The sequence below is a fragment of the Pelophylax lessonae genome (assembly GCF_965119305.1).
Source record: "Pelophylax lessonae genome assembly, chromosome: 13".
In the NCBI taxonomy this organism is placed as follows: Eukaryota; Metazoa; Chordata; class Amphibia; order Anura; family Ranidae; genus Pelophylax; species Pelophylax lessonae.
The window spans coordinates 7194255-7221492 of record NC_138780.1 but is presented as its reverse complement, the minus strand read 5'-3'; the positions used below and the strand labels follow the sequence as shown (position 1 = coordinate 7221492).

Sequence of the window (27238 nt, the reverse complement as noted above, 5' to 3'; positions counted from 1 at the left end):
TATTAAAAAGGACTTTTTAACCACTTAATGACAAGGCCATTTTTTGGGGGATTCAGCACTGCATTAATTTAACTGACAATTGCGCGGTCGTGCGACGCTGTACCTAAATAAAATTGATGTCCCTTTTTCCCCCACAAACACAGCTTTCTTTTGGTGGTATTTGATCACCTCTGTGGTTTTTATTTTTAGCGCTATAAACAAAAAAAGAGCGACAATTCTGAAAACAAAACCAATATTTTTCACATTCTGCTATATAACATTCCCAATAAAAAAAAAAAAAATGTAAAAATCTAATTTTTTCATCATTTTAGGCCGATTTGTTTTCTTCTACATATTTTTGGTAAAAAAAAAAAGAAATCGCAATAAGTGTATTTTGATTGTTTTGAACAAACGTTATCGCGTCTCCAAACTAAAGAAAAGATTTATGCCATTTTTATTGTTTTTTTTTAGTAATGGCGGCAATCTGCTATTTTTAGCGGGACTGCGACATTGCGGTGGACAGATCGGACCCCTGACTGACATTTTTGACACTTTTGGGGGGACCAGTGACATTACTACAGTAATCAGTGCTAAAAATATGCACTGTCACTGTAATAATGACACTGGCAGGGAAGGGGTTAACACATTGGGTGATCAAGGGCTTAAATGTGAGCCTAGGGGAGTGTTTTCTAACTGTATGGGGGCGTGGCTTGTGAAATGATCATAGAGATCTGTGTTCCTATATAGAAGGATCACAGGCGCTCTGTGATCATTCCAGGGAGAAGAACGGTCAGCTGTGTTTACAACATCCGACCGTCCTTCTCTCTCAGCGGGGAGCGATCGCGGGTGTCAGGCGGCAATTGGAGCCGCCTGCCACGTGCATTGGAGTCCCTGCTGCCGAGTGGGGGTGGGAGCGCGCCGGCAGCGGCGCGCGCTCGCCCCCTAGCTGCAGGCGCGCGACCGACGTATACCTACGTCGTTTTCCGCAGGAGGGCCGTAAAGCGGCTTCGGGCGGGCGGTCTGGAAGCGGCTAATTAGTACAGTTTTCGTCTGAAAAAAAAAAAACACGTAAGAGCAAGACTACGCATGCGGAGAAACAAAAGAATACATACAAAACAATTCAACACATGACATCTCTTCTGAAGTTGGATTTTGTCGTACGGCAATTTTCCTATGAAAGTAACCTTCACTTTCCATATAAGACTAACATGTAACAAAAATGTGTCCGATAATCTGATCGTGTGTACGAGGCTTTAGATCAGTGATGGTGAACCTTGGCACCCCCAGATGTTTTGGAACTACATTTCCCATGATGCTCACCTACACTGCAGAGTGCATGAGCATCATGGGAAATGTAGTTCCAAAACATCTGGGTCGCCAAGGTTCGCCATCACTGCTTTAGAGCCAGTGGGGAACAGATCCACCATCGGAGCGATGCTGGGTCCACCAAGGTAAGTATCATTCTAAAATGAAAAAAAAATGCCCATACTTCTCTTTTAATTCATTGAATTATTTTATTTTTATTTTATTATTATTTTAATTCATTGTAGTATTGTAATTCTTTGAATATTTTGATTTCCAAGGTAAGTTGTGTATATTCCCTAGAAGATCCTAAACAAGATGGAGGAATTTAGAAAAATTCAGTCTGAAGGTGAGTAATCACACACATTTTGGTAAAATATAGAAGATGAGGTTGTGTTGAGTAAATTGATACCCAACATGTCAAGCCTTAAAATGGGGGTGGGCCCATGAAATTAAAAAAAAAAACATGATGGTGCCTGAAATTCTTCATAGGCGACGCCTAAAATTCCTTTACATGTTTTCAATTTCCTCAGTTAAACTGAATGAACTGAGAATGATGGCCCTAGAATTACTGATCTCCCTCCAATGGTTGTGGTGATACCTTACATGGGACACAATTTATGTATGCTCTACAATGTAACTCTGCATTGGGGTGTGTATGGGTTTTTTTTTTATTATGAACGTTCTCTGATGTAATGGGGGGGGTTCTTATGTATAGGGGGACTCTGATAATATGGGGGGGGGGCTATGTGGTGATGTGGGGGCCTCTAATGTATAGCTAGAACTCTGACATGAAGGGGGGACCTCTGACATAATAGAAGCCTCTGACGTAAAGGGGGACCTCTGATGTGAATGGGAACTCTGATGTAATGGAAGGACCTCTGATGAGATAGGAGGACTTCTAAAGTGATGGGGAAACTCTGATATGAAGGAGGGATGTGATATGATGGAAGGACTCTCATCTGTGATAGGAGGATTTCTGATAGGATGGGGGGCTTCTGATGTGATAGGGGAAAATCGGATGTGATGGAGGACTCTGATGTGAAGGGTGTTCTGTTGTGATGGAAGGACCTCAGATGTGAAGGGGGAACTCTGATGTGATGGGAGCACCTCTTATGTAATGGCGGGCCTCTGATGTGAAGGGGGATCTCCTGATGTGAAGGGGAACCTCTGATGTGATGTGGGACTTCTGATGTGATGGGGGACTTCTGATGTGATGGGGGAACACTGATATGAAGGAGGGATGTGATACGATAGAAGGACTCTCTGATGTGATAGGAGGATGGGGGGACTACTGATGTGATGGGGGAACTCTGATATGAAGGGGGGATGTGATATGATAGAAGGACTCTCTGATGTGATAGGAGGATGGGGGGCTTCTGATGTGATGGAAGGACCTCTGATGCGAAGGGGGTCTTCTGATGTGATTGGAGGCTTCTGATATGATGGGGGGCTCTGATATGATGGAAAGAACCTCTGATGTGATGGGGGATTTCTGATATGATGGAGGAACTCAAATATGAAGGGGGAAAGTGATATGATGGAAGGACCCTCTGATGTGATAGAAGGAATTTTGATGGGATGGGGGGCTTTTGATGTGATAGGGGAAAATCGAATGTGATGGGGGATCTGATGTGAAGGGGGACCTCGGATGTGATGGGGGGACTCTGATGAGATAGGGGAAAATCTGATGTGATGGGGGGGCTTCTGATGTGAAGGGGGACCTCGAATGTGATAGGGGGCTTCTGATGTGATGGGGGAACTCTGATGTGATAGGGCCTCTAATGCGATGGGAGGACCTCTGATGTTGGGGGGGCTCTGATGTGATGTGGAGCATTTGATGTGATGGGGGCTTCATATGTCATGGGGCCTCTGATGTTTGGGGGAGCTTTGATGTGATGGGGGAACTCTGATGTGATAGGGCCTCTAATGCGATGGGAGGACCTCTGATGTTGGGGGGGGCTCTGATGTGATGGGGGAACTCTGATGCGATGGTAGGACCTCTAATGTGATGGTGGACTTCTGATGTGATGGGCCTCTGATACGATGGGAGGACCTCTGATGTGAGTGGGGGCTCTGATGTAATGGGAGGACCTCTGATGTGATGGGGGACTTCTGATGTGATGGGGGAACTCTGATGGGATGGGAGGACCTCTGATGTGAGGGGGGGCTTCTGATGTGATGGGGGAACTCTGATAGGGTGGGAGGACCTCTCATGTGAAGGGGACTTCTGATTTGATTGGGGGCTTCTGATGTGAAGGTAATTTCATCAAGGTAGTTCTCATTGAGAAGTAACATTTACATGTTAGACTGGGATGCCTCGAGATTTTGCATACTTTTAAAGGGTGATACGACTAAAAAATGTCGGGAAACACTGGAAACACTAGAGTTTGAAGCTTACATACGTTTTTTAGGTTACATTTTAAAATATAATTCTTTTTCCAGTTGACAAGTTGGGTCAAAGACTGTCTGAGTATGAATACCATGAGCTTGGGATGGTGTACAAGTATTTCAAAGATGATATCATCTGTGTCCTGGAATATCTACCTACTCATAGCTTCCTGTGTGAGTCTCAGAATTACATGCGCTTGGACATCGAGGTAAGGAATACGGCTGGGACTTTATAGCATGATTGAGTGTACGTGATTTTTGTCTTCAGTTCGAGGGTTATAACTCTTTTATTATGTAAAAATATAGTGCAAAATAAAAAGAAACACTGCTATTAGAGCCGGTTCACACTACCGCGACCAGAAAGTCGCCCCATGAAGGAGCGACTTTTTAGTGCGACTTTGAAGAGACTTGTAAGAGACTTGAATGATAGGCGACTTTGTCTGTGGGGAATGCCTGGCTAATCTTTTTCTTCTTCCTGGAAAGTCTGATCACAGTCGCTTGAAAATAGATAAGGATCCGACTTAGAGGCGACTCCCATTGAAGTCTATGTGCACAAGTCGGATAGAGGTCGCCTTGAAGTAGTACAGGAACCTTTTCTGAAGTCGGAGCAACTTCAGTAGTGCATATTAAGCGCCCATTCAGACTGGTGCGACACGACTTGCTGGGGCGACCTGTGAAGTCGCGGTGCACAATGTGCACCGCGACCTCGGCGCGACTTGCAGGGACTTCATATAATTGAAGTCAATGCAAGTCACCTCCAGGTCACCCCAAAGTAGTACAGGACCCTTTTTCTAAGTCGGAGCGACTTGTGTCGCTCCTATTAGAACGGGTCCTGTACTATTCAATGGCGAGCGACCGACCGCGACTTGTCAGGCGACCAAGTCGCCTGACAAGTCGCGCTAGTGTGAATGGACCCTTAGACAGCTCTCATTCATTTACATTGAATTTGTAATGACAAGAGACTTGGGGTGACTTGAGGGCACACAAGTTGCGTCCCAACTGCGTCCCAGTGTGAACCAGGTCTTAGTGCGGGTTCACACTGATCCGACTTGTCAGGCGACTTGGTCGCCTGACAAGTAGCTTCCAATGCTGTGCAATGGAACCGTTCTAATCAGAGCGACTCAAGTCACTCCGACTTAGAAAAAGGTTCCTGCACTATTTTTTTGCAAAGTCGGAGCAACTTGCATTGACTTCCATTATGAGAAGTTGTTGCAAGCCGCACCGAAGTCGCGCTGCACGGGCGACTTCATTAGTCGCCCGAAGTCGGGGCGACTTCGAGTCGGATTAGTGTGAACCGACACTTACACTCCCATACAAAAATAAAATACATTGAATACAAATAAAAATGTCAAAGAGCGACTATCACTCAACAATGCAATCACCACACTAGTCTCAATAAATGTATACCCAATAACAGTAAAGTGCTCCTTCATAAAAATAAATGAACAATTGTTGACTGAGAATGTGCATATACACAACAATGCTCACAAATTATACAAATAAATGAAAAAACAAACAAAAAAAAAAGCCCGGAGGGACGAAACACGTGAGTAGGGTGGGACCTGTGTGATGACATAATGCCAGGAGGGGCCAGACACCATCTTGCTTATCTGACAGAGCTACACTGCTTGTATGCATGCTGTAAAGAGGCACTTACTTATCTGTGTCTCTGCACATTATTATTCCTCCTTACTACACTATTGGACTTTCTTTGCATATATCTCTTTGGGCTTTTGTTGTGAAAGAGCTGTGGATTATGGAGATGTGACCTGCGTGCTTCTGATTTGTTGCCTATGTGATTAAAGCTCATCTGGCCACTAATGTTGGGCAAACGGTTCAGGCCGAGCATTAGTTTGGGCAGAACATTACTTGTTCGCCGAACGCCCTGTAATGAACTGGGCGCTGCACAGTCCATTCTCTGCCCTGATTGGGCAAAGCTTTGCCTAATCAGGGTGCAGTAAAAACTGGTTGTTAAGCGGGCCGGGAAAACCCGCCACAGCGTCCTTAACAACCGATGAGTCATCAGCTGTCAATGTGCTTCCCCGCTGACAGCTAAAAAAAAAAAAAAATTGCTGGTAATAATAGTAAATGGCGTGGGGTCCCCCCAAAATTTATACCAGACCCTTATCCGAGCATGCAGCCTGGCAGGCAAGAAAAGAGCCCCCGCCAACCATACCAGGTCACATGCCCCTTTTTCTTTTTGGGAATCATGATTGACCGTGGATTTATATCGGGGGGGAATAAATCCTTAATAAAGGTTAGGTATGTGCAGAAAGGAACAAAATAGTTTTGTTTTGTTTTGTTTTGGATAGATTCGCTATGTTACTAATTTCGTTTTGTTGATTTGTTTCAGAATTCATTTTGTTTAGTTTAATTTAGTTTTGTTTATTAATTCTCTAAACTCCTGGTCATCATAAACTTGTGCTGTGTCTCTACTGGTGGATGGGTAGGGGTACTATGAGCACCCCATACTCATTTACATAGAGAGACCCCCTGCCCCAAAGCACTCCCCCCCCCCCGTGTTGAGTGCATGTGGCCTGGTATGGTTCAGAGGGGGGGGGGGGGGGTCACTCCCTCATCCCTCCCCTTTCCTGGGCTGCATGCTCAGATAAGGGTCTGGCAAGGATTTTGGGGGGAACCCTTGCCATTTTTTTTTTTTACATTTTTGTGAAATTTTCATTGCCGGCATTCTTTTGTTTACATTTCAGCCATTAGTGGGGAAGCCTGCTGACAGCTGATTAGTCATTGGTTATTAAAGCGGAAGTAAACCCTCCTCTGTAACTTTTACCTATAGGTGATCCTATGATAAGGCTTACCTATAGGTACTGTAAATATCTCCTAAACATGTACCGTTTAGGAGATATTTACCTTACATGCAGCCAGTGACGTCACTGGCGCATGCGCTCTGAAGGAACGGCCGCTCGTGCCGTTCCTTCAGAGACCCGTGCCGTGACCATCGGCTCCTGCGCGCGTGCGCGGGAATGACGTCACCGCGGCTCCGGCCAATCAGATGGCCAGATGCCGCGATCCCGGAAGACGGGCGACTGGACATGTCGCCCGTCATAGAGGTAAGCGGATGGCACGGCAGGGGCTCGTTCTAAGGTAAGTATTTCATAATGAGCTAGTATGCGATGTATACTAGCTCATTATGTGTTTCTCTTACAGGTTGCAAAAAGAAGAGAATTTTTTTTTTCAGGTTTACAACCTCTTTAAGGACACGGCGGCCGGCTTCCCAGCCTGCTCTTTAACAACCAGCTATTCTACATACAGAACTGATCATTTTTCAACCAATCCAAATTCGAATCATTACGAAAATTTGGAATTTGTATGAAAACGAATATACGGTATGAAATTTGATGCATTTCAATTAAATTCATTACTATTTCATTCGAAGCCCGGGATACACCGGAATCTCTGAATAACCAAAAATTGGTCCAAATTTTTATTCGGACCGAAATGAATTGCACGTGTCTAATAAAGGTTACATTTTATACCAGTAGCTTTGGTGCATAGCTCTGTAGAAGTAAACAATAGCCACAATGGTAAATATTGTATAGATCCTTTAAGGCCTGTGTTAGTAGATTTGTCAGCATCTGTTTTTCACATAAAGTTTCTTTCACTTTGCCTGCCTCCTTAGTTTTCCATTTTTATTTATCTATAATAAATATCTTCTGGAATTGTCCTTGTTCTACAGTACTACAGATCAATGGAGAAACAATTGGGTCCAGAAACCTTTCCACAATTGCTGGTAGAAGATATACTGACCATAGGGAGAGATGCCGTCATTGGGTTGTTTAAAACTCTGTGCGCTCTACAGAAAGACCACCAGCACCCAAATTTGTTGGGAATTATCAATGAGATCAACGCGGCAGATAAGAGTGGTATGTTACCCATATGATGAACAATTTGGTTTCAAACTTGAAGACAATTAACTTTTCTGAAGATTTTTGTTTTAAAAAGTTCTTGTATCTCGCAACAGGGTACAGAAGGACAGAACACAACGAGATAGCAATGGCGTATTACTCTGCAAGATGGGCACGTCATTGGCCAACAAGGGTGCCTGATTTAAAAAAAACACACACATAAAGCCAACTTTTTTTTTTTTTGTATTGTGTAGGCCGGGATTGGTTACTTCAAATGTATTTTCCATTGAGGAGATTTCCCTTTACTTCCTGTCCTGTGGATACAACAGGAAGTGAAATGAAATGCCCTCTTAGATAGTTGTAAACAGAATTAGTGTCCCTCAAAGTTGTGGCTTTTTTCCTCACTTTCAGCCTTAGCCATAATGTGGTCCATGAACAGGCCCAGAAAGTGGAGATGTCTACGGTTCTGAGAATATCGGACACTAACTAGGGTTCTATCTGGCAACTGTTTATGAAAGTTGCCTAACTGTTCTTTTGCAGTCAAGCCAATGCCACTACTACTCCATGAGGACCATAATCTTCACACCATAGTAACCCCTTGAAACAATCATAATTTTAAATATTTTAATGTACAAGGCATTCCTATACTCATGTGACTCTATGTCAGGGCTTAAAATGGAAAGTCCTGAGCTACTAGCCGGGCCTTAAGAGTTGCTCGCCACCAGTTGCCCCACCCAACCCCTACCATGCCCCTAATTTTGCCCCTAAACACGCCCCTATATATTATCTCATGAATTGACACTGTTAAATGTTTTATGCAGAGTTTAGTTACAAAAATAAATATTAACAATTTTATCAGTGCCCATAAGTGCAGCCTCATCAGTGCCTATCAATGCAGCCTATCAGTGCCCATTAGTGCAGCTTATCAGTGCCCATTAATGCAGCATCATCAGTGAAGCTCATCAGTGCCGCCTCATCAGTGCAAATCAATGCAGCCTCATCAGTGCCCTCCAATGTAGCCTCATCAGTGCCCATCAATGCAGCCTATCAGTGCCCATAACTGCAGCCTATTAGTGCTCATCAATGCAGCCTCATCAGTGCCCATCAATGCAGCCTCATTAGTGCCCATCAATGTAGCCTCATCAGTGCCCATCAATGCAACCTCATCAGTGCCCATAACTGCAGCCTATTAGTGCCCATCAATGCAGCCTCATTACTGCCCATCAATGCAGCCTCATTAGTGCCCATCAATGCAGCCTCACCAGTGCATGGGGATCAGAGAGAGGAGAGCCAGCCAGATCACACAGAGCCACAATCTCCCGCTATGACACAGCATAGATTTGAATTGCCCAGCAGCCGCAGTCAAACAGAGTCCCACTTCCTGGACTGGCTCCTACGATAGACCGGGATGTATGATGTCTTTGCGCCCGCCGGCAATTCAAATCCATTCAGATCCCCGCTCTGTGTGATCCAGCCGGTTCTCCTCTTCCTCTCCTCTCTCTTCCCAGGTTCCTGGCTGATGGAGGAGAACGGCTTCCATTCAACCCTGCCTGCCGCTGTGACACAGCATAGATTTGATTTGCACGGTGGCCGAGTCCCACTACCTGGACCGGCTCCTACGATAGACAGGGACGTGTGGCATCCATCATAGGAGGTGGTCCAGGAGCCAGGACTTTGTTTGCACCAGCCAGGCAATTCAAATCTTTTCAGATCCCTGAATGTGTGATCCGGCCGGTTCTCCTCTTCCTCTCCTATGTCTTCCCAGGTTCCTGGCCGATGGAGAAGAATGGCTCCCATTCAACCCGCGCCAGCCCCCCCCCCTCAGGCAGCCTCACACTTGCCCTCAAGCTTTTTCCACTCGCCAAAAATTCAAGCAGACGAGTGGAAATTTTAAGGGCTGCTCTATGTAACTGTAATACTTCCTCAGATTAGAAAGACTTACATAGAGCCCTGTATGTAGGCAAAGGACGGTTTGTTTTGGTAGTATCTAACATATAGCCACATTTCTTGAAGTATGGTACAAACAACACACCACAACCATTTTTTCTTTGTCTGAAATGAATGCCCAATGATCTATTTGTGAATGAGAACCAGCATAAAGCCTGTTTGCTCCCTGGTGACTTACCACTGTGCCTGCACTTCTCTTTCAGATGTTATGTTATTGGCACACATTCTTCAGGACACGCTGGACTCTACAGTGCCTCCAGAGCAGAAAGGTTAGTTTTTTTAAATTCCAACTGAACTGCCTTCATTTATTGTTGTTATGTAGTCAGGCTGCATATTTTTAAAACCCAACTGAGTAGACCTGAGCAACGACCCATGATTGAGCAAGCTCTTCAGATCACTTGCCAGCGATCCTTTTTTGTTGGACCCTTGGCTGACTGTAATAACAGAGGGGTAGCAAAAAGGAGCAGGCCCCTAGATCATTGGTCTGTACTCTGATGCAAACAGATCCTCAGGCATGACTCCCCCTCAGTCAGCTCTTCTGAAGCACCAGCGTCACTCCTTTACTTTAGCTTTAGGACCTCAGGTCGATCACCTGAGGCCTCATGGCAGCTCCAGGACCTAAGGTCGACCACCTGAGGCCTCATTGCAGCAAGTGCCAGGGGTGGCAAGCCTGCCTAATGCCCAGCTGGTGCACTCCACCATCTGGGCAGGGAAGAACCCAGAGATCACATGCTCCCTGAATATTTAGGCCAATCCCAACATGCTCAGGGGCACCACCCCTGTAATTGACTGGGACTGCTACATACTCATGCTGCCTATTTGCCTTACTTCACCCATGTTCTAGAAAGCTCTACTAGTTTATAAGAGGTAGGAGGAGTCCAAGCAAACTCACAGCACCAGAACACAGGGGCAGCTCTAACTAATGAATTGCAGCATTCTATTAAGGAGAGCTGCTGAAGATAGATATGCCTCCAGCCCCACCATTAGGCGGAAGAGCAAATTACACTAGTCTAGCTATTTACATCTAAACTAGGACGGTGCTACACTATCCATGATCACAATTGTCACAAGCACAGTGATAGGAAATCCAAAATTTTACTACACTGGAACAGGTGGTGATGAGAAATCTTCCAATGGGAAAACCCATTCCAGTGACAAATGTATAAAAGGGTATTTTGCCCCGTTTTAGGCATAATAAAGCTGGCTTTACACTAGTAGAATCTGAATAAATTTTGGTACGAATGTGTAAAGCCAAGAACAAAACTATAATATTGTGATTTACCAGTCCTTAGATGTGTTGGCTCAATTTGTTTTATTTTTTCAGGCTTTATATACTTTATTTTTTCCTGTAAGCCTGACAGTAGTACTGTACTGTATCTATGGAGGACAACATTGTCACTCTAGGACAGGAATACAAAAAACATACCCCCTCCTCCTCTCTTTAACATGTGTAGGATGAGTTCTATAGTGTAACAGAACCGCCGACCCACACTGTGCTTGTGGTCTTCTGTCAGTATACGGCTTCCTTGCATTCATGAACATATATACCAGATTTTCCCAGCCGTCCTCATACAAAGCTAGCCAACAACTTAGCTTGTACTGGAATCACTCTTTATTGAACAGTCAAACAGAATTTATATACAGCATGGACCTCCCCCTCCTGATTATATTACCACACACAGGTCAGGGGTTGCCTGATTACATTATCATATGCAGATGAAATTTTATACAGAAACAGAATTAACCTGAACTAATTATCTAGCCATCTGGACAGAACGATGTGGGCTCATTAACATTTAACAATGGGACAGGCAGACTTGACATAGTCCACATTCCACCTCAATTGATAGAAAATAGGACAAGACTGCCAATGACAGTCTGTCCGTCTCTCCTTCATTGAAGTACATTGAATACACATCTACGTGTTGCTATGGTTATTTAGGGGTCAGACTTCATGGCAACAGGCTATAGGTTTCACAGTGTAAAGTGAGATTAAATCTTCATACTCCTTGAGAGATATTGCTGACAAATATTACTGTCCCACTTGAAGCAATCAAAACCATTAAGTATCTGTCTTTCACTCCCAGTGACGGTGAGTACCCTCACATACAGTTTAGTATAGTCAACAGAGGTGAACTAGGAACAATGTAACCAATAACAATATTGCCCAGGCACCATTTATAGCACCACTTTTATTTAAAACCCCAAAACATTTGGGAGGAAGGTTTTTAAAAAGGAGCTGCAGTCATTTTTGTGTTTTTCAAAAAGTCAGCAGCTACAAAAATTGTCTTACCTTTTCCCTTTTTAAGGTTTTTATGCTGCCGGTGTTCCCTCTGGAGAATTCACATCAAATACGGTGCCGCTGACCAAACAGGAAATAAAGAAATCCCCCCAAATTAGGACATAGAAGGAAATAAAAAAACCTTCCCAAGTTTTTTACTCTTCCCCTCCATATCTAAAAAAAAATAATAGATTACTGTGTGTCAGGGGAGTAACTACAGGGGTTGCAGGGGTTGAAATTGCAACCGGGCCCCATGCTCCAAGGGGACCGTGCGGCTCCCCTGTACACCTGGATAGGAGGGGGGCCCGGGGCAGCATGTAGAGAAATCACTGTCCTCCTTTTTCCTCCTGTAGCTGCAGGAGGAAAATGGAGGAGATTGGTTCCTCTGTATGCTGCCCCCGCCACTCCTCCTATCCAGTTCACTTGTGTTCTGCTGTCTCTGGGCCCCTGTGTGCCCCCCCCCCCACTGTGCTGCCCCCACCACTCCTCCTATCCAGTTCACTTGTGTTCTGCTATTTCTGGGCCCCTCTGTGCTCTCTTGGTCCCCCCCTACTGTGCTGCCCCCCACCCCTTCCCTCTCCTGCCGGGTGCTGCAGGGGATTTGTCACAATAGAGAACCAGGAAGGTGTCAGTAAATATGTAATTTACCAGCTCCTTCTTTTTCTGAATGGACAGAGTCATAGTCAGTGACATTGTAAAAAAAATAAAATACAATGATAAAAAATAGTACAATTAAAATACCAAAAAAAAAAATACTGACACCAGTGGGTGAACTTCTAGGATCGCAAAGGTTACAGTTGCGACTGGGCCCTGGCATTCCACCACTGTGGGCAGACCCCAAGATGGCAGGAAGGGGGCCCACTGCAGAACTTGTGAAAGGGTCCTGCAACAAGAGTAAAGGGCCCCAGGATCAGTGGGAAGAGCCCCAGGCTTGAAGGGAAGGGCCCCGGCCAGGGGTCCGGGGGGGGGGGGCCCTTAATGGTTTCTTGCACCGGAGCCCTGAAGGTTCTAGTTACGCCTCTGCTGTATGTGACTCCATTGGAGAAGTTATTCTAGCTTCCTGTCTTGCTGATCACACATTAAGTGAGGCAGAATCCCATCATTGGCTACAGAAACCGCAATAAAATAAAAAAGAGGTTATAACTCTCGCTCTATCCACTTAATGGAATATACTGGATATCTACTATCCTTGTAAAATGTTGTCTTTCAAGTGTTGAATTTTTTTTTTTTTTTTTTTTAGAAATCTGGACTCATCATAAAAGACATCTGCTGGACATAACCTGGACTCTTGTGGAGAATAAACCTCCAGGAACGACACTGGATCAACAAAATTTTCCGATTACTGAGCGCTATTTGGATCTAATAGTTGTTTCTACTTATCAATTTGAACAACGTTCTCAGCATGAGATCTTATACACTGGTGGTCAGCATGAACTTTTTTTGAAGCAAGCCAAACATGGTCTGGAACGTATAAGCATCGACAAGCTATTCCGCTGGTGCCACCGATCTGAATGCATGCCGCATGCTGTCTTGGTGAGCGGAGTGCCAGGGGTAGGAAAGACCACCATGATGCAGAAGTTTGTCTTTGATTGGGTGAATGGCAAACTGTATCAGAGGTTTAATTTTGTTTTTTTCTTCAAATTCCGGGACCTCAATCAGCATGATAAAGAGATCACCCTGGAGAAGATGATTTGTACGGAGTATCCATATCTGGAGGAATATCTTAGCGACATCTTCCAAAACCCAGAAAAACTACTCTTCATATTTGATGGCTTAGATGAAAGTAATTGCCCCATGGATTTCAAATCGGGGCAATTGTGCAGAAGCACGAGGCAACCGGTACAGCTTGGTTCAATTGTGGTTAGTTTAGTGAAGGCATCTCTACTTAAGGGATGTTCTGTCTTGATGACCAGTCGCCCATCAAAACTGGCAGACATCAATACCAGTGACTTCCAGAGATTATCGGAGATTGTAGGGTTCTTCCCCGCAGAGAGAAAGAAGTTCTTCTACAATTTTTTTGGCAATAAAGAACTGGCAAAAAGGGCTTTTCATTACATTAGAGAGAATGGGACATTGTACACATTCTGTTACATCCCAACATACTGCTGGATCGTCTGTACAGTGTTATCCATGAGCTTTAGAAACCAATCACAAAACATGGATCAGCTGATGGCATCGTTGCCAAAAACAGTGACACAACTCTTTGTCACTTTTGTCTCTAACCTTCTGGCCAATCACAACCAGGATGTCAGCAGAGACCGAGCTAAAGACCTGCTGAACTTCATTGGGAGGATGGCAGAATATGGCGTCATGAACCATATTCTTACATTTCACAAGAGCAATCTGAGTTATTTCCACCTTGATTCTTCAGAACATCTTCTATCAAACTTCATGGTAGAATCTAAACAGTCCTCTGGTGTGACTTATTCCTTCCTCCATCTCACCATTCAAGAATTTGTGGCTGCCTTACGTCATTTTATTGACTATTCTGAAGAAGGACTAAGGTCTTCCATCGAAAAAGCCAGGTCCTTTGAAGATAATCGTGGAGAACTCTTTCTCCGTTTTCTGATCGGACTTTCTCATAATAGCACCAGATGTCTTTTGGCTGAGTATTTTAATGCATGCAATGCCTCAAATGCAGCCAAGCAAGTAATTACTTGGCTCAGCTGTTTGATTTCATCATTTAATGTCACAGGAGGTTCAGATGATGACAAGAGAAGGCTGTTGAATATTTTCACCTATCTGTACGAGTCTCAGAATGATTCTCTGGTATCAAGTTTGCTCACGTCGATGACAAATTTTGAATTTTCAGAATTTCACTTGGCACCGTTGGATTGTACTGTGTTGATGTTTATCCTCAAGATAAGCAAAAACACAGAAAGTCTTGATTTAGACTCTTCTTTCATCCACGGTGAGGGCTTGGAGCGCCTTGGTTCAGTTCTACATACTGTGAAAGATCTTAGGTAAGCACAATTTACACAGAGAAAACAACCAAGTGTATTACATCTTCTATAGATTGTTCATCAGGATGATGATTGTTTTACTTTGTATAGGTGTGCGATTCCCAAAGAACTTTTCAGTTCTGTTTAGCCATCATCCCGAAAGAAATTTTGAATATGGGGTTTGGTGCCTCAGGTCAAAAGATGGGACTTTTAGGGCTAATATGTTCGCTCATAGAAAATGATTGTTTTTGAATAAAACAGATTTATTATATGTTTTTAAACATATAGTGTAAATATACAAATATATACAGTAGATCCAAGAAAATAAATATTGAAGTAATCATATATTAAGTGTATGGGTTATAGACCCATTAGTGATCGTGAGCAAGGAAGAAAGTAGGAAAGAGGTGATATGGTGACAATCACTGTCTCTCTATTGTTCCACGCTTATAGGTATAGCGTCGGATCCATAGGGAGGATATTCATGTGTCCTACGCGTTTCGGCCAAAGAGCCTTTATCAAGGAGAGTATGTCAACCACATCTGTAAGTATAGTAAATAAATGCAATCCGATTCTTATGTGATAGATAAGGACCAGAGGCAAGGACCAGAAGCGAAATCTTTACCTAACAAGTACGTTCTTTATTATATGACCAAAGGAAAACAAATGTTCCGATTGGCTCAAATAATATATACTCAATTTATTTATTTACTATACTTACAGATGTGGTTGACATACTCTCCTTGATAAAGGCTCTTTGGCCGAAATGCGTAGGACACTTGAATATCCTCCCTATGGATCCAACGCTATACCTATAAGCGTGGAACAATAGAGAGACAGTGATTGTCACCATATCACCGTGTCACCTCTTTCCTACTTTCTTCCTTGCTCACGATCACTAATGGGTCTATAATCCACACACTTAATATATGATTACTTCAATATTTATTTTCTTGGATCTACTGTATATATTTGTATATTTACACTATATGTTTAAAAACATATAATAAATCTGTTTTATTCAAAAACAATCATTTTCTATGAACGAACATATTAGCCCTAAAAGTCCCATCTTTTGACCTGAGGCACCTAACCCCATATTCAAGATTGTTTTACTTTAACATTCATAGAGCAAAAGGATTAGAGTATCAAGCCAAAGGGATTGGTACAGATTCAGTATTGCAGCCTCCTTTACCTTATTGTTGTGTCACAGTCAGGGGTCAGAATCAGAGACCAATAGCTATGGCAGTATAGAGGCCCCCACCAACCAGCAGCATAGGCATACAAGCAGGTCACCCTGGTGCATGTCCTGGGGCCACCTGAGGTGGGGGATCTAAGTACTAACCAGTATTCATTAGAGCTCCTGATGGTGGAGAAGGGTTTAGCTGCGTGTTATTGCCAGGTCGCAGCCCCCAGGATCGCCCCACCAGGAGGTGAGCAAGCTGGGGTCCAGTAACCGATATAGCAAGTACAGATAAGTAGAAGCATAGTCAGTAAAAAAAAGCCAGAGGTCGGTAACAATCAGTTGCAGGCTGGGATCAAGCAGAAGTGTAGACGAGAAACAACCCAAAGATTGGTAACAAGTGGTTGCAGGTTGGCAATTGGCATCAAGGGGAAGGGATGTTCAGGAATCCAAAGGTCAGAAATGAGTGGTTGCAGGTTGGGATCAAACAGAAGCATAGTCGAGGAACAAGCCAAAGGTCAGTAATTAGCAAGAGTGAAGATACGGATGGCAGCAAGAGTGAAATATTGGCTGGAGAGATAATAACCTAGCAAACAGGAAGTGCAAAGGCATGGCTTTAACAGGAAGTTCATGGGAGGAGCAAAGAGTTCAAGGTTCAAAGCAGGGTCATTCAACGTATTGTCCAAGGAGCGGTCCAGATGGCTTAGCAAGAAGAGACATCTCCAGACACAACTGAGTTTTCAGGTTCAGATGGTTCAGAGGTTTCAGGTTCAGATGGGTCCTGACACATTGATTGTGGAAATCTGATGGCTATGAAATATCCTGGAGTGTAGGCAGGGCTCTTTAGATAAGCAAAGCTTACCCAATTGATCAAAAATAAAGGTCAATGAGCAAAACATTTTATATGATATAGTAATCGAAGCAAAAAAAAGAAGCTCATTGTTAGGGTTTGCATACACTTTAAGGTAAGCACTGAACTTGAAATATTCTCTATTTTCCCTATTCATCAGTTAAAATAGTCTTATGGCTTATTCATACTGCAGTAGTGCTTGCCATTCCTTTGAAAAGTGATCCATAGTGGAATACGTTTCATAGACGTAGACCTTCTTACCACCTGCTTTCAAAAGATAAAAACTAGCAGGTGCGCTGATCAACAGTTTAGTATAGCCCTCCAGCTGGCTATTGGTGATCATTAGACAAGTCAAAGGATGCTGCTGCTTCTATATGGAAGAAGAGAGAGCACAAAGCCGCTGTAACGGAACCGCGACCCACACTGTGTTTGTGGGCTTCCATCAGTATATGGCTTCCTCCAGTCTTGAACATAGGTATCAGATATTCTAGCTGCCCCCCATACAAAACTAGACTTAACTTAGCTTTTAGAGATGGACATCCCCCCTCCTGATCAGATTACCCCACCAGGTCAGGTTCCTGATTACATTATCATATGCAGATGAAATTGTGTACAGAAATATAATTAACCTGAATTAATTATCTAAAGAACAACCAACACAAACAGTATTCTACTTTTCCACCAGTAACTAATAGCTGACAATGATTCAATCAACCTGAGCCAATTAACTAGCAGACTGCCGTCCTCGAGCTCCTGAAATACAATACACATTATCATAAGTGTAAACACAGAACCCACAGTAGAAAACAGGTAAATCAGCATATTCAACAATGTCTGGATGACAGGTGGTTGAGCTAAAGATATTAGCATCTGCTATGAGTCTTACTGTCTTGGGGAGACATGGACTTGAATCCAAAGTAACATTACTCCAAGGGCCCCACATATAGTGTCTGTCTTTCATTCCCAGTGACGGTGAATGAAACTAGCCGCCCTAGTGTAACTCAGCTTTAATATAGTAAAGTTAACAACACTACAATGGTCAAACTCACATTGTTTGAAGATAGATACAGCATAAGGATTCCATTGTGGCCGCACTCCTAAAACCACCTAGAGATCCCAACAGGGGAGGGAGGAGCCGTAGGTGTTCAACCTAGCTGTCCAGATCTTGGCAGCACATCCGAGGCTATCCACCACCAAGCTCGACGTGCAGATCCTAAGGCACATGCGCCCGGTCCAGCCGACACTGCGCTCCTAGGACACTTTAACCCACTTGAGCAGGATACAGGGGGGGGGGGGAGAGTGTGGATGTCACACAGTTGCCACGACAATGCGTTTCAGAGTCATGGCTTCCTTTCTCAGGTCATGCCCACTCAATGGTAACTCACCAATATATAGGGGAAGACGGTGATGCCTCCCCTGTCTCGAATCTTAAGGGACACAGGGGTAGGGGAGCATAAATACTTATAGGCATTGGTTACAACGGTGGGACTATAGCAACTAAATAGATCAAACATCATAAAAAATTCCTTGACACGTGGTAATAAAAACAATTAAACGATTTATAAAGATGTATCTGCTCCCAGCGAATACTAATATGTTTAAGAGGTTAATCATTTGAATATGTTTAACCACTCTGCAACCGCTCACAGTAATACTACTGCGGCAGAGTGGTTCGTTATCGTCCAGTCACGTAGTATTAACGTGACTGGACACTCCCCCTTCTGGGCGGCGCTTGCGCGCCGCCGGAGGCTCGCTCCCGCTGTTTTCATTCACAGCGGGAGTCGGGCCAGGGGAGGAGCAGCGGCGATCGCCGCTGCTCTTACCCGATCGTCGGGGATCGAGTCTGGAGATCCGCCCGCTGTGTGTAAACACAGCGGGCGGATCTCCATAGTGACAGGGAGTGACAGATCGGACTGTTCAGCATAGCTGGACATCCGATCTGTCCATGAATCACTCAGTCACCTCCCCCCCTACACGTCAGTAAGCACCAGGCATACATTAACCCCTCCCTCTCCAATAAAATTAACCCCTTCCCTGCCAGTGTCATTTTTACAGTAACAGTGCATATTTATAGCACTGATTACTGCAGTAATGTCACTGGTCCCCCCAAAAGTGTCAAAAATGTCAGTCAGGGGTCCGGTCTGTCCGCCGCAATGTCGCAGTCCCGCAAAAAAAATCGCAGATCGCCGCCATTACGCGTTAAAAAAAAAACACCAAAAATGACAGAAATCTTTCCCTTTGTTAGTAAACGCAATAACTTTTGCGCAAACCAATCAAAATACGCTTATTGCGATTTTTTTTACCAAACATATGTAGCATAAAACAAATTGGCCAAAAATTTTTAAAAAAATTGGTTTTTACATCTTTTTTTGGGGGGAATTTCATATAAAAAAATGTTAAAAATATTGTTATTTTTTCAAAATAAACGCTCTTTTTTTGTTTATAGCGCAAAAAGTAAAAATCGCACAGGTGATCAAATACCACCAAAAGAAAGCTCTGTTTGTGGGAAAAAAAGGACGTAAATTTCGTTTGGGTACGGCGTCGCACGACCGCGCAATTGTCAGTTGAAGTCGCACAGCGCTGAATCGCAAAAAGTGGCCTGGACGGAAGACAGCAAAATCCTCCGGTTGTAAAGTGGTTAACCACTTGCCGACCGCCGCACGACTATCTACGTCGGCGGTCAGCCCCTCACAGGCAAACTAACGTAGGGCTACGTTGTTTGCTTGTGAGGGTCTAGGGAGCGAGCGCGCGCCCCCCGGGGCGCGCTCCCGCTCCTGCGTGGTCACGGACCCCCCCGCGCGTGTGACCAGCGGACCCGATGTCCGCCGGTCACTCGGCGATCGGCGGGGGAGAGGGAGAATGTCAGGCAGCTTGTGTAAACAAACTGCCTGTCATTCTCCTCGCTGCAAAGACACTGATAAAACGGATCTGGTATGTAGATCCGTTGATCAGTGTCCTTACAGCTAGAGCCACAGCCAATCACAGTAGAAACCACGCCCCTAGGGACACACACAGCCCCTCCCTTCCAAATAAAGTTAACCCCTTCACTACCAGTGTATTTTTACAGTAACAGTGCATATGTATAGCACTGATTACTGTAGAAATGTCACTGGTAACCCCAAAAGTGTCAAAAATGTCAGTCAAGGGTCCGATCTGTCCGCCGCAATGTCGCAGTACCGCAAAAAAAATCACAGATCGCCGCCATTACGCGTTAAAAAAAAAAACAACAAAAATGACAAAAATCTTTCCCTTTGTTAGTAAACGCGATAACTTTTGCGCAAACCAATCAAAATACGCTTTTTGCGATTTTTTTTACCAAACATAGGTAGCATAAAATAAATTGGCCGAAAATTTTTAAAAATTTTGATTTTTACATTTTTTTTTGGGGGAATTTCATATAAAAAAATGTGAAAAATATTGTTATTTTTGCAAAATTGACGCTCTTTTTTTGTTTATAGCGCGTGATCAAAAAATCGCACAGGTGATCAAATACCACCAAAAGAAAGCTCTGTTTGTGGGAAAAAAAGGACATCAAATTCGTTTAGGTACAGCGTCGCACGACCGCGCAATTGTGCGTTAAATTCACGCAGTGCCGAATCGCAAAATACCCCCTGGTCGGAATGGGGGTAAAATCTTCTGGGGCTTAAGTGGTTAATTATGCTAAATAAGTGATCAACTGTGAGACAGAGACTATACTACTCCCATTAAATGATGCTTCGATCACTAAACTGACCTCTGTAATCACACTCTCTTTCCCCTTGTATCCTGCTCGTGTGGGTTCAAGTGTCCTTGGAGCGCAGCGCCGACTGGACCAGGCGCATGCGCATTAGGATGTGCACTTCGAGCATGGCGGTGCATAGCCTCAGATGTGCTGCTAGGATCATGACTCCGCTTCCTTTTACAGACCCCACCCCCAAGACCACTTAAATAAACCCTTATAAAGATTCCAAAGATTTTATCAGCAAAATGCATTTTCAGCATGAAGCATCAAACTAATCCTCCATCTTATTAATACCAACTCAAAAATTAGAAAGGCCATTTGGACAGTGACCACACATGTGCTGGTTATGTAGCCAACAGATTCCAATCTCTGTTGTAAATGTGATCCAGAATGTACCAGAATTTATGACATTTCATTAATTGTACTTATTCCCTACAGACTTTCTAACAATAGCCTGAAGGATGAAGACATGAAGATCATTCACGATATATTACTAAACCCTAACTGCCAGATCCGAAAACTGAGGTTAGTTATTATCGTTCTTATCTACTTACCATCGGGGCCAAATTCTGACACTTCACTGATACATGTTAAAATCTACTTTTTTTTGCTAGAAAATTACTCAGAACCCTCAAATTTTATATACACACTGCTCAAAAAAATCAAAGGAACACTTTTTAATCAGAGTATAGCATCAAGTCAATTAAACTCTTGCGATACTGGTCGGGTCAGTTAAGTAGCAGAGGGGGTTGTTAATCAGTTTCAGCTACTTTGGTGTTAATGTAATTAACAACAGGTGCACTAAATGTTCAACAATGAGACGACCTTCAAAACAGGAATGGTTTTACAGGTGGAGGCCACTGACATTTTATTTTCCCTATTCATCTTTTCTGACTATAGAGGTTGCACAGGCATAGGGGTGCACTAGATGGGCAACAATGAGACAACCCCCAAAACAGGAGTGGTTTTACTGGTGGAAGCTATTGCCATTTTTTTCCCTACTTATTTTTTTACTTGTTTTGCATTTGGCTAGGGTCAGGGTCACTACTGGAGGCATGAGACCATACCTGGACCCTATAGAGGTTGCACAGGCAGTCCATTTCCTCCAGAATGGCACATCAATACGTGTCATTGCCAGAAGGTTTGCTGTGTCTCCAACCACAGTCTCAAGAGTATGGAGGAGATTTCAGGAGACAGGCAGTTACTCTAGGAGAGCTGGACAGGGTGATAGAAGATCCTTAACCCATCAGCAGGACCGGTATCTGCTCCTTTGTGCAAGGAGGAACAGGATGAGCTCTGCCAGAGCCCTACAAAATGACCTCCAGCAGGCAACTGGTGTGAATGTCTCTGACCAAACAATCACAAACAGACTTCATGAGGGTGGCCTGCGGGCCCAGCGTCCTCTAGTGGGCCATGTCCTCACTGCCCGGCACCATAGAGCTTGATTGGCATTTGCCATTAAACACCAGAATTGGCAGGACCACCACTGGCACCCTGTGCTTTTCACAGATCAAAGCAGGCTCACCCTGAGCACATTTGACAGATGTGAAAGGGTCTGGAGAAGCCGTTGGAGAACATTATCCTGCCTGTAACATCATTCAGCATAACCGGTTTGGTGGTGGGTCAGTGATGGTCTGGGGAGACATATCCACGGAGGGACACACAGACTTCTAAAGGCTAGACAATGGCACCCTGACTGCCATTAGGTATCGGGATGAAATCTTTGGACCCATTGTCAAACCCTACACTGGTGCAATGGGTTCTGGGATCCTCCTGGTGCACGACAATGCCCGGCAGAATTTGATACTATCGAATGGTCCCCACGCACGCCTGACCTGAATCTAATAAAACACCTCTGGAACATTATGTTTCGGTCCATCCCACGCCCCCCAGGTTGCACCTCAGCCTGTTCAGGAGCTTAGTGATGCCCTGGTCCAGAGCTGGAAGGAAATACCCCAGTACACCATCCGTCGTCTCATTAGGAGCATGCCCCAACATTGTCAGGCATGCATACAAGCACGTGGGGGCCATACAAACTACCCCCATGACCCCAAATCTCCTCTCTTGCCTCCAATGCAGCCGATCAGACGGCGACCAGGTAAAAAAAGAGGCGGAACCAGAAGTGATGACATACTCTTTGCTCCTGGTTTCCCGGTTCACAGAGAGAGAGGAACAACGTCAGTTCCTCTCTCTCTGTTCTGTGTAGCCATCGTCACCAGTCACATCGCTCCCGGGGCTCCGCGATCAGATGGCAGAGCCCAGAAAAGGTGGTGGCGGGAGGGGCCCCCCCCCCACTCCCGCCACTTGCAGAAGTGATCATGTGGCTGTTCACTCTAATCACTTCTGCTGGAAAGAGAATCGCCGGATGAAAATTTTCATACCTGGATGATGCCTACAGGTGCAGGCATCATCTCGGTATAACCACTGCAACCCGAGGACGTGCACTTGCTTTGTGCACTGGTGCCCAGTCATGTTGGAACAGGAAGGGGCCATTCCCAAACTGTTCCCAAAAAGTTGGGAGCATGAAATTGTCCAAAACGTCTTGGTATGCTGATGCCTTTAAAGTTCCCTTCACTGGAACTAGGGGCCTAAGCCCAACCTCTGAAAAACAACCCCAATTGTTGGGTAAATTGGGTAATGCTACAACTCCAATCTGATTTTTATCAGACATTGTCCGTGTTGGAAATACATGAAATGTAAAATATTGCCAAGTGACCCCCCTCGCAATGATAATAACTCACATTTTCTAATGTTTCTTCTCCAGTCTGAGGAAAAACGCTCTGTCATACAATTCTTCTTCATTGTTGGCTGAAGCAATAAGAGGGAATCAGACTCTGCAGGAGCTAGACCTTTCCAGGAACAACATGGCTGGAGAAAACTTTGACGAATTACTAACTGCCATTTCCGGCTGCAGGATAACACACTTGTCGTAAGTATTCCTGCAATCCTTACAGTGATCGTTACTCAATTGAAAAGTAAACATCGGGATCAGTGCCCGCATCCTCCACCAACTCCCATTTCCGGCTGCAGGATAACAAACTTGTTGTAAGTATTCCTGCAATCCTTACAGTGATCCTTACTCAATTGAAAAGTAAACATCGGGATCGGTGCCTGCATCCTCCACTAACTGCCATTTCCGGCAGCAAGATAACACACTTGTCCTAAGTATCCCTGCAATCCTTACGGTTTAAAGGGTCGATTTTTGTTCCAACAATTTTTTCTTTTTTTTTTTTTTTCTTTTTTAGTGTAGATGTGAGGTGTGAGGTCTTTTTTACCCCAGTTTTCACATTAGGGGCCACAAAACGAGGAAGAGATCTGATGAAGGGCTTTGTTCGAAACATGTCATCTTCCCTGTTTTGTGGCCCCTAATGTTCTCTCTACTGTCTGACAGCTCACACGGTGGTGTGCTGTGCCTGACTCAGTGAGGCTGCCTTTGCTTCAGTCCCCACAGTGGTGAGGCTTAGTGTGGTCCGTTGAGTGCTCCTCCGTGAGTCAGCTGCCGGCGACCGGTGACGTCATTTTCCGGCGCCGCCTCAGCCGCTCGCTGTTAGGAGTGGACGCCGCGGTGCTGCCTAAGTGATCCTCGCGGCCGGATTGAACTGTGGGAGTTGAGGTTGTCTCCCCCTTCTCCTCCTCTCCTCCTCCCGTTCCTCTTCCTGCCCCTGAGTGTTTCCATCTCTAAGGCTTCATACCTGGACAGGCATCTCCACCCTATCACTGGGTCCCCCTTCAAGGTACTGTCTCATCATCGGACATTGGCTGTTCTCACAGTGGATTTTAGTTTATAGCTTTTCATTGTTTTTAAATAAACTTGCCATTTTTGATTACTCAAGACAAGGGACTCACAAGTGCCCATTGTCATTGTTTTTGGGAGCGCCAACATACCCATCTATTTGTTGTACAGTTTGCTTCTCAGTCAGGATCTGGGTTTTGGGTAGGCTGCAACCCTGACATGACTTTTGGCTGTTTTGGCTTTTTGGTTAAAACTCGTCCACCCCACTTCATTCTGGGACTCCTGAACATCTGTCCCACAGCGCCAGGATTTTTTTGTATGTATTTGCTCTTGGGTTGTCACCCTGTCACATGGGCTTCCAATGGAGACTACAAGTAGCTATTTTAGCACAGACCTGGTCCACTGTTGTCACCATCAGGAAGCCCGTCCTGAGAAATGCCATGCAGCCATCACTGGAGTGCATGGAGACAGGACCCAAGAGGAGGTTGCAGTAGATCAGCAGCACTGAGATATAATCAGGGATGAAAAATAAAAATGAAAACAAGTATTTTATTTTTTTTAAAAAGTGACAATTGTTTATGGCATACAGTGTTTTAGCAAAAGAAATGTTGTTTAGTTTGGGTTTACGTTTACACTAAACTGTTACATTGATTAAGTCTAACCCCCACCACTGAACTGTCCATGTCTATTTTCAACAGTCTTCAGCAAGTGAAGCTGACGGATGAGTATGCTCAACATCTGCCGCTGCTCTGTAGCAACCAAAACCTCACACACCTGAACCTGAGCCTCAATTATCTCACCGACGTTAGTGCCCAGTCCATTGCAATACTGAAACAGAATTCTCCGAACCTCCAACAGATCAGGTAATTCTTTATTGAGTCATTTGTCATTCTCTTCTAGGAGAATCTTTCTGATTTTCTTACTTAAAAAGAACTCCAGTTTATTGTAGCTAAACCATAAGTGTGACAGTCCCCGCCCATGCGACCTCCCAGATAACGCGTTTCAATAAAAAAAGGCTTACTTGTAGAGATGGGGCATGCCGAAAAGGCACCTCCCCTCTACATGTAAGCCTTACAAGTTATTCTGTGAGTAAGCCCTTTGTGTGTGAAACGTGTTGGCGGCAGTCCCAAGGGCTGCTGCTCTGTAACAACCAAAACCTCACACACCTGATCCTATGTCTTAATTATCTCACCGACGTTAGTGCCAAGCCCGTTAAAATTCTGAAACCAAATTCACTGAACCTCCAACAGATCAAGTAATTCTTTATTGAGTCCTTTGTCATGCTCTTAGAGAAGAATCTTTCTGATTTTCTCACTTAACCAAGAAAAAATAACTCCAGTTTATTGTAGTTAAACCATAACTGTGACAGTCCCCACCCATGCGACTTCCCAGATAACGCGTTTCAGCAAAAAAAGGTTTACTCGTAGAGATGGGGCATGCCGAAAAGGCACGTCACCTCTACATATATACCCCACAAGTTGACCTGTGAGTAAGCCCCTTTTGTGTGAACCGTGTTGGGGGCGGTCCCAAGGGCTGCTGCTCTGTAACAACCAAAACCTCACACACCTGAACCTGAGTCCTAATTATCTCACTGATGTTAGTGCCGAGCCCATTGAAATGCTGAAACAGATTTCACCGAACCTCCAACAGATCACGTAATTCTTTATTAAGTCCTTTGTCATGCTCTTGTAGGAGAATCTTTCCAATTTTCTTACTTAAAAAAGAAAAAAGAACTCCAGTTTATTGTAGATAAACCATAACTGTGACAGTCCCCGCCCATGCGACCTCCCAGATAACGCGTTTCACCAAGAAAAGGCTTACTTGCAGAGATAGGGCATGCCAAAAAGGCACGTCACCTTTACATGTAGGCCCACAAGTTGACCTGTGAGTAAGCCCTTTTTGTGTGAAACGTGTTAGGGAGGGCGGCTCCAAAGGTTGGGGCTACATTAAACTGGATTTGGGATGTAGGGACGGGCGGTGTTAGTACAATCTGTATACAATCTGTGTAGTCCTATTTCCATCCGCAGCAGTAGAGTCCTGCTCTCTCTCTCCCCGGCTCCCTGGCTTTGATCGCCGTGGAACAGCCGAGTCTGATGTCACTGGCTCCTACGCGTTACGTCACACGACACGTGACTTCCTCAGGGTAGGAATTCAAAACTGGCCTTTTGTTTAGAAAGTTTGGAGACCTCTGCCTTATGGGCTATCTTACCATTACACGTTCACACACAAACAACCACATGTTAATGTGCATATGATAATACAATAGAATGTACAAATGTGAAGTGGGCCCAACACTATGTAGGTTCACCAAGAAGAAGGGCACACTTTGCCATGCTTTGGGTGCTAAGGGACCTTGTCTTAGCACTGCCTTTATTTGAATTCTGCTAACATCATTTTTCTTTATTGAGGATCGGGACAAATGAATTCTCCGAAGCAGTGGAAATACAATTCGGACAAATGAACATTACAGACTGAACTCCCGAAGAACGCAGAAGAAATACAACTGACCAACGAGAGATTAACACAGAGGAGGCTCCATCTCACTTTTATATGAACTGATCTTCTGCTGCTACAACCACGAATATTTGAGAGGAAGACAAAGAAGAAAATGTTATATGTATATGTATATCAGGGCTTGACAAATTTGCCTGAAATCTAGGAGCCAGCTAAAAAAGTTAGGAGCCAGTTTTTTTTTTTTTTTAAACTAACAACCAAGCTTTATTTAATAAAACTGATACTAAATTTACACATAAATACGACTAGAACCCCACTCTCCTATATAGCGCAATTGGATGGAAACAGACTGTCTGTCTCTTTCCATCCGATGCCATCTGATCGGATCCACGGGATGGATAGAAAATAGAACCACCATCCGTCTGTTTTTGGAGGACAGGGTCAGATGGCGGCAGATTACCGCTCCATAGAGGAGACTGAACGGTCCGATCAGGTCTGCCTGAAAAACTGACAGGCGGACCTGATCAGACAGCCCGTGTGAAAGGGGCCTTTGGCTGTGGCACGGCGATGAGGAAAAAAAAAAAAAGATATA

The 27238-nt window shown here is 44.3% G+C and overlaps 1 protein-coding gene across 1 annotated transcript; it reads left to right on the top strand.

Moving 5' to 3' along the window:
- The first annotated feature begins 1554 nt into the window (after positions 1-1554).
- On the top strand, positions 1555-26668 carry LOC309543404 (NACHT, LRR and PYD domains-containing protein 12-like). Its single transcript, XM_082242880.1, has 9 exons — positions 1555-1630; positions 3727-3881; positions 7367-7553; positions 9686-9751; positions 13004-14726; positions 20898-20984; positions 23224-23388; positions 24891-25055; positions 26601-26668. Exons 1-9 carry the CDS (start codon positions 1600-1602, stop codon positions 26665-26667), a joined length of 2646 nt encoding a protein of 881 aa, XP_082099006.1. The 5' UTR covers positions 1555-1599; the 3' UTR covers position 26668.
- The last annotated feature ends 570 nt before the right edge of the window (positions 26669-27238 follow it).

Bases quoted from the DNA above. Each gene is read 5' to 3' on its own strand.
- LOC309543404 (XM_082242880.1), top strand. From the start codon at position 1,600: ATGGAGGAATTTAGAAAAATTCAGTCTGAAG. The intron at 1,631-3,726 runs GTGAGTAATCAC...TTCTTTTTCCAG, and splicing joins TAGAAAAATTCAGTCTGAAG to TTGACAAGTTGGGTCAAAGA. The intron at 14,727-20,897 runs GTAAGCACAATT...TATTCCCTACAG, and splicing joins CATACTGTGAAAGATCTTAG to ACTTTCTAACAATAGCCTGA.